The sequence below is a fragment of the Anthonomus grandis genome, chromosome 6, assembly GCF_022605725.1.
Source record: "Anthonomus grandis grandis chromosome 6, icAntGran1.3, whole genome shotgun sequence".
Lineage (NCBI taxonomy): Eukaryota > Metazoa > Arthropoda > Insecta > Coleoptera > Curculionidae > Anthonomus > Anthonomus grandis.
Genome location: NC_065551.1, coordinates 35,895,838 through 35,904,321, shown reverse-complemented (window position 1 = coordinate 35,904,321; position 8,484 = coordinate 35,895,838). Strand labels below are relative to the sequence as shown.

The following is an 8,484-nucleotide window of genomic DNA, read 5'->3' as shown; positions in this document are numbered from 1 at the left end:
ATCCCTTAATATAGAATTTAGAGGTAAAAAGTATTCTAGCATTTTTTTAAACACTCTTACATGAAATTAATTGCTGCAGTAAAAGCTCTAATTTTCCCATATAGTTTTAGAGAAAATTAGCAAAATATGAAAATCGGTTTTTTTCGATTTTCTCAAAAATGGTCATATAGATAAAATTACGAAGTATTTTGTAAATGATAGCTCTTTTTAGGCCCACCAAGTTTTGCTTAAGCAATTTTCCTCTCAACCTCAAAGATTTTCCAAGAAAAAAAAAATAAAACCATTTTTCAAAGAATTTCCCTGGAGTTGCACCACTGCAAATTTTGGACCAAAAATCGATTTTTTTAATCCGGCATTTTTTGTTTCTAAAAATTGTTTTACAACAATTCTATCACATTTTTCTCGTTTGAAAGGTTGGCCACGCCCCCCCTTTCTTTGAGTCAGAGCTCAGTGAAAATTTTCTTGTGTCTTTATTTTTAAAGTTAGAAAAAAGTTTTATAAGGATTTTTTGATGGTAATTGAGCTGTCTATCTGGTGTAATTTAATTTTTCATTTTTTTAACCCCCTTACATAGAATCCAATGCAAAAACTAAAACACCAATTTTCCCCATAGATTTAAAGAAAATTATAAAAATAAGAAAATCGGTTTTCAGAATTTAAACTAAAAAAAATTACTTAGTTATCACACTATACAAACACAAACAATTTTCTATACCAAGAAGCAGTTAAAACACACAGCCTCCGATACAATGCAATGCATTTACTAGCAAAATCAATTATCAGATCAAAACCAAAAAAAATATTAGCAATGGGTTTTTCCATAAATCTGTCTGTCATATTTCTCATCTCGTTTGAATCTCGCGCCAACGATGTAGCGCCATCTACACAGCAAATTATTGTAGTATTTTTCGGCGCCAACTTTAAACTTTACATATATGATTTTATAACCTGACTTTACAATAATAGAAGTATTGCGAACGCAGCAGGCAATAGTGACTTAGAATGAATAAATCAGCGTAGATTCGAGTGTTTCCTATGCATAATGACTAATCGAAGCTGTTCTAAGCAATAATTGTGTTTTCTATCTACTGCGCCTATCGGTGGAGTCGCCGGTATATCAACCGCATTATATATACTGGTTCTAACTGCCAACGACCTCCACTTTTTTTCTCATTTTTCGAACGGAATACGTCGGCAGGCTTTCCAGCAATTTACCGGGTCCGATACATAAAATAATTTCAATTATTTGGTGATGCGCGAACAACCTTGAATTGAGTGTTCTATAATTTCGTATTGTTTGCTAGTTCATTAGTGACAGGGTATCATTATCAGGACAGGATTAAAGTAAGTCAACAGTATATTTATTACAGTTATAATAAAGTACAGAGAAGTCCCTTTGCAGTATTAATGGGTCAATAATATTACAATATTTTTCGTCTCTTGATGGGATCTACTTCATTGCTTTTAAATCAATTTATCGAGACCATTATCATTTTTATTCATTGAAAAACCATTAAACCATGCGAATTGTTTGCATCGCATATTAACGCGAAAACTTGCTGAAGCGTAATTATTTACCTTAATTTTATCTACTAAATTATGTATTAATAGATATTTTGGGACAGTAATGACGTCAACGACAGTCGGTATATTAGAAATCTATTTTTATAACAATTAAGGATAGAGGGAATATAATAGTCGTATTTTTCAGTATTACTTGAATAATGGAATATTATTTAATATGTCAAAGTTGTCAACAAAATTAATTTGATTCCTAAATATTACTCATTAATTGGTCATAACAGGATTGCCTGTCAAGTGTCAAACTATAATAGTTGACAGTTAAATGGCCCTTGAATGTGAAAACTGCAAGACCCTTTTTAGATTCATTACACGTAAAAAAACTGTACAAAATGCTGAAGCTAAGAAACTGCTAGGGCATACCACAAAACACAAAAGTATAGAGAAGTGGTGGTTGAATAAAAACTGCTATAGAAATTCTTTTGACAAATCTGCTTGGCAACGGGAACTGTTGTAACTAACCTGACAGTTTGATGTACCTAACCTAATTGAAGGCGTGACTAGATTAAGGCGCGAAAATCAAATTTAATTTATTTAACCGCATTATCTAAAGCAACAAGCCTAATCAAAAAGGTTACTGATAGAATATAGGGCCTATTTTACATATCTAAATGAGTTAATGTATTACAATAATCATATACCAATGATATATTAACCAATTTAAAAATGGAAATAAAACAATGTTCTCATTTAATACATTTATTATTAAATTTTCTTAAAAATCATATACATAATATACAATAATTTATTATAACAGACGTGTAGAAAAAGTAAATTTAAACATTATATAAATAAGAATTAACCTAAAAATTTTTAAGAGGAATTTGAAACATGAATTTGATTTTATTTAAGTATAAAATAAATAAAACTACATTCTCTTACCGGGAACCTGGAACAATACTCCTTATATTAAAAGAGACACGTTTTTTAAAGAAAAAAAGTAATTAATTTAAAATAGCATCCTTAAAACAAACGCTTATGGCATAAATAAGTAAAAAACAAACTCAAATAATATGTCAAATAACGTTCCATTAGTCAATGTCAACAACGTCATTTCTGTAAATATTGTCAAGCAAGATGATAGCGATCCCGATATAAGCTTCATACATACCAGCAGCGTCACCTATGAAATAACTATACGAGTTTTCCCGCTTTTATTTGAAAATATTCGTGATTAATTGAATATTACCGTGTCATAAAACTCATATGCGACCGTTTATCTGTTAAATTGTTAAAAATACTTAAACCCTATTAATACCTTATATCCGCACCCAAATCCCCCAATTCATTTCCACGTATTATTGCGAATTTTTTTGCAATACATTATTGCTTTATGTATAGATATATATAAATGGAAAAAAAATAACATAGTGCGCCTTATCTAGTTAGACACTCTTTCGTGAACAAAGTGTAATAACTTTTATTAGGTACTTAGTTCCTATCTCAGTAAAAAGAGTTGAAATTTTCAAGCGCTATAAAATTACATTTTTTTAAATGTAATTAGGTCGATAACAGATAAGAAATCTAATTTTATCACATTTCATTTTTTTCCAGGTCATCTTGGAGAATGCACCTACCAGTTCGCTACTAAAGAACCAACTTTCGAAAGGCCCTAAAAATTCACTTGTGCCCCTCTGGAGCGAAAGACGTCCGTATGAAAATCAACGGGAACAAACGAATTTTATCCTCCATACCGAAGAAAAAGCTGAGCCGTGACCCCAGACTGAACCTACAAGGGTGGTCGAAACGCTGGATGACGCGACAGGATTAACACTTCAATTGATTGAACATGGAAGCCGATAGTAAAATTACGAAATCCAGAGGAGACTTAGCCGCTCCAATGGCACGTATGTCGAAAATAGCACCGGAGTCTGTGGAATCGATGGTCCTAATGCCCCAAGAAGAGGCCGTATCAAACAATCCAGAAGCGCCCAATATTCCAGATGGTGGCTGGGGCTGGATAGTTGTTTTTGCCACTTTTGTCTTATGCATGGTGGCCGACGGAGTAACGTTCTCCTTTGGGATGCTCTATACGGAATTCCTGAAGGAGTTCGAGGCGTCCAAAAGCGCCACTTCCTGGATAGGAAGTTTGTTTATGGCGGTACCATTGCTAACTGGTCCAATAATGAGCGCTTTGGTGGACAAGTTCGGATGCAGATCGATGACCATGCTGGGAGGGGTAATTTCCGCTTCTGGATTCATCTTGAGCTCCAAATGTTACTCTTTGAGTCTCATGTATGTGACCTTCGGAGTGTTGGCGGGACTGGGGCTGGGCCTAATTTACGTCACCGTGGTGGTTTCGGTGGCGTTTTGGTTCGATAAGAAGCGAACTTTAGCTGTCGGGATCGGCTCATCCGGAATCGGGATCGGCACTTTTGTGTTTTCACCCTTGAGCACGTATTTGATTACGGAATTTGGATGGAGAGGCACCACGATGATTTTGGGCGGGTGTTTCTTGAACATGTGCGTTTGTGGGGCCTTAATGAGGGATCCCGACTGGATTATTAAGCAGAACAAGTAAGTGTGCTATTCGCAATTAAAATTCATTAAAGGTTCAATATGCTGGCGGCTCACATCTTTATTATTGAAAAGTCAAGTGCCCAATTAAGTTAATCAGACTTATCGCTTATCGGTGTAACGTAATATTTTTTTTACAGGGAAAATAATAAAAACAGTCTGTCAGGATCCGAATCGACTGGAAACGTCATAAAAGCCGAAGAGCTAAAAGCGTTATTGACAAGCGAAACCGATGCCGCTGACCTTTTTCAGCAGTTGGAAAACTCGCTGGAAAACGACGAGGACAGAAGCACCCTGCATAACTACTTCAAATCCGCCATTAATATACCCACTTTCGTTGATAAACATTCAAACGTAAAGAGATGTGAGAAATTTTTTAAAAAATGTTTATTTTCACCTTTTTGTAGGTTCCCACTGAAGTTTTAGAGCTACTGAGTAAAAACAAAAGCGTCTACAATACGATTCTCACTCGCTATCCGAGCCTTGTGCACTTTAAAGCTCGATCTCTGGACGCGGAAGCCCAGAGAGAAAATGGAAATGCTAAAACTCCTTTGTCGCCATGGTACGAGGTAAGTTATCGTGGCTGTCATCTGTCATATTGAAAGAACTCGTCCATTATCTCAAAGAGACCTACGTAACTAGAGAAAAAATGAAAACTCCAAGTCTCAGTCTCAAAATGTCTTTTTAATTAATCAGGTGACATGTTTCGCTAATAAAGCATCATCAGACCTACAATAAACAGAAACATGTCACCTGATTAATTAAAAAGACATTTTGAGACTGAGACTTGGAGTTTTCATTTTTTTCCCTGTCATCTGTCATTTTGGATTTTTATATTGCTTATATCCTTCTGAACTGTCAAACAAACGTTGACAGTTGACAAATAAATGCCATAATTGTCTCTTGTCAACTTGGCTTAATATATAAGGTCGCCTAGGTATATTTTTTGTTTTCTATAAAATGGACTAGGGTTCGGGTAAGTTGGACAAAAGTTTTGTACAAAAAAAGAGAGAAAAATAACAGAATTTTTTATTTACGTAACTAATTTAAATTTATTCCAGAATAATCCAATAAAAATACCCTAGCAGCACGGACTTAATAAATATACCTTGATTGCTAATTCAATGAAAAGTAAATGACCACTACTAGGGGGCCGCCATTTTGCGTGATTGTGTCATTTCAATGTTGGTCACTCTGACAAATTTCAGTGGTGCCAATTGAAGGGAAACAAAAGAATTAAAGCTTTTAAGAGGTTATGTTTACAAAAATACAAAATAGAAAGTTACATTTAATTAAGAATTTAAGATAGTTGCGTTAGATCTGTGACTTTTCTTCTTTAAGAATTCCGTTTAAATTAATGAAAGAAAATAAACTTCACTTGAAATTAGACAATGTTTCAATTAACTTGGGACAGATGCATGTACTTTAAAATAATTATTTTATTATTCTGATAATCATGAATCTTATAAATTTAAACTTAAACTTGAATCTTCTAAATCCTAATACCATGAAAATGATGATCTTCATTTAAATTTTTGCTTGTATTTTCTTAACGAATTCAGTTAAAAACACTTTTCTTTCTATTTTTCTGTTACTACGTTTACTTTCCTTCTATGTACAGGGACTCCATATTAATAGGTACAACTATCTATAAAAATGATTTTATGAGGGTTTGTAATTAGCAAGGGTTTATATATCAAAAATAAACAACTCTATATATTATTCTATCATAAACACATACAGACAATTCACTATAATTCGGTTTTGAGCAATAGTAAACCAAATACGTTTAAATAAAGACGGTGATACATTATCCACGTATTAAATAAGGAGGAGACTATATGCCCTGTTACAGACGATATACCCAAGCGTCGTTCACAAATCGCCAAAAACTACAACACACGTCAAACGTCAACTTCATTACCGTTATTTAATATATTTTTTTGTTGGCAACACTGTAAATGTTCAAGAGTGACCAACATCAAAAGGAGACAACCATTATAAAAATGGCGGCCACCAGGCAGTGGTCATGACAGTAATGACGTTTGACACACAGTCGCAATTTCCCTAGTAAAAGATAAAAATACAATTGTCAACTGTCAAACAAACATCATCGCACACACGAATTTCAGCTTCTAGATCGCTATCACTGAGGATTTTCACTTTTTCTCATATTTAAGGATGAAGAACAACGAAATGTCCCACAAAAACCGGCCCTGACAATAAAAGGTTCGCAGCACGAAAAATACTTCAAAAACATGAAAATGGACCGACATTCTTTTATGAATAAAGGGTCGCCCTTCGGTACCAACAAGTACCGGTTCAAGGCCTCAAGTTGCCCCGATATATACAGGGTGTCGATGGTTTCGTTACCGAAGCAAGAAAACGAGGTAGAATATAAGGAATACACCACGCATTCTGATGACGAGGTCACTATAGTTAAATTTTTCTTGCAGAAATGGTACACGGAAATCCTGGACCTTATAAAGGACATGAGCGATTGCTCCCTGTTTCTCGAACTCCACTTTTTCTGTTTATCCTTATCCACAATTATCCTCTTTACCTGGTTTATTGTGCCGTACTTTTATTTGGCTGAACTGATGGTAAAATCTGGCTATACCAGTGAGCAAGCCGCTTTTACCATATCAAATATTGGAATTTCTAATACTATTGGCATGGTAAGTTTGATATAGCCCAAGCAACACAAATGATGGTTAAGTAAACGTTTATTTTTGGTTGAACTTCAACTATAAATATCGGATAAGACGTCCGCGTGAAATACGTTGACGAATTTAATATTACGCTTATGTTTTATTCATGTTTAACAAAATGGTTTAATGCATTTAATAGAATGATTTTTTTTTAAATAACTTTACTACCAATCTAGATATTTTGTTTTAATTTGCATATGTGTTTTATGCATCTGCAGGGGGCATTTTTTGACGTACAAAGAAAAAAATTCATTTTTACCAATGGCGTCCATAAGGAATTTCTCGTAAATACTATTTAATAAAAAAAAAGTACTTCACTGCATTTTTCTAAAATAAATTAATTTTTTAAATTCTTCTTTAGTTTTCAGGAAATTTGTATTCTTGAGTTTTTTTTATTAGTATATCTTATTATTGTTTCATACACGTTAATGCATTTCCTATTTTTTTCTTTGTATATGATATTCCGCTATTACACTATAAAATGTATACATGTATGAGAAGTATATCGTATCCTACACAGTGGCATATATGCGATATCTGGGACATTTTTTCACATATTTGAGGTGTATTGTAAGTGTACATTTAATTTATTAAAAAAAAAACACTTTTCTCAGTTATTCTTGGGATGGGCAGGCGACAGATCCTGGATGAACATCACGAAGACTTACGCAATCTGTCTGGTCCTCTGTGGCCTCTCGATAATGGGCCAACTGTACTTTGTCAAAAAATTCATCATGTTACAAATCTGCTCCTCACTGTTCGGCATCGCTTTATCCAGTCATTTCGCTTTCACGCCTGGAATAGTGATGGAACTGGTGCCTCTGGATCGTTTCACCGTCGCTTACGGTCTTCAGTTGTTGTGTCAGGGTATTGGTACCTTGGTGGGTCCACCAGTCGCTGGTAAGTCTCGTTGAAGCATAGTCAAATTTTAAATTAAAAAAAATTTAACGTGTTTTTAGGTTTCCTTTTTGACATAACTAAGAAGTGGGAACAGTCGTTTTACCAAGCAGGCATATGGATCGTTTTATCGGGCATTTTTGTGGCCTTGATACCGTATCTGAAGAACAAGAAAATGATCGGTAAAGGACCGGTGGAGAAAGTGAACGAAAATTACCAAAATAAATTGGTGCAATTAGTATTGTTGCTTATTTGTACGCTTTTATGTTTTACGGTTGTATTTTATTTAACTGGCACCGCTATTTATGTATATTTAAGTAATAGGGACGTACTAGGTAATTCTTGATCTGATTTGGCCAATTTACAAATAAAAAAAATGACAGGTTTTATGATTATTTTATAATGACAATTATTGCTTGTATTTGTAATGTAGTAAGACTTAAATAAAGTTGTGAACAAGTCTGAGCAGTTTTAGTACGTTGAGCTGTATTTCCTACAGATCAACTTAGGTCCAATCAAAACTTGGTGTTTTTTTTTTGAAATGATGGGACCTTGTCCCTACTGTAATTAATTAAATTTCAAAAAAAAAAGGTTCTATGCTTTTGAAGGTCTATTATAAAAAAAGTATGAAGGTTTTTTTAAAAGTTTTAACGGGAATACTGTATCATTATCCCTCTGAATCCAATGAGACCATCCAGAAGATTGTATCTCTTCTACTTTTCGAGATATATGGCATTTTTAGAGGTCAAGTAAATATATTTTAAGTCCTAAAGGAGTA

The 8,484-nt window shown here is 34.0% G+C and overlaps 1 protein-coding gene across 3 annotated transcripts; it reads left to right on the top strand.

The window, feature by feature from the left end:
* The first annotated feature begins 1,159 nt into the window (after positions 1-1,159).
* On the top strand, positions 1,160-8,166 carry LOC126737837 (monocarboxylate transporter 14-like). Of its 3 annotated transcripts, none has more exons than XM_050442894.1 (8): positions 1,160-1,344; positions 3,136-4,098; positions 4,239-4,452; positions 4,506-4,667; positions 6,279-6,488; positions 6,555-6,776; positions 7,424-7,709; positions 7,769-8,166. In XM_050442894.1, exons 2-8 carry the CDS (start codon positions 3,371-3,373, stop codon positions 8,050-8,052), a joined length of 2,106 nt encoding a protein of 701 aa, XP_050298851.1. In that variant the 5' UTR covers positions 1,160-1,344; positions 3,136-3,370; the 3' UTR covers positions 8,053-8,166. The 3 variants fall into 3 exon arrangements, with proteins under 3 accessions (XP_050298851.1, XP_050298853.1, XP_050298854.1); XM_050442896.1 differs by lacking the exon at positions 1,160-1,344 and adding an exon at positions 2,871-3,008; XM_050442897.1 differs by lacking the exon at positions 1,160-1,344 and adding an exon at positions 3,060-3,077.
* Positions 8,167-8,484: the final 318 nt, after the last annotated feature.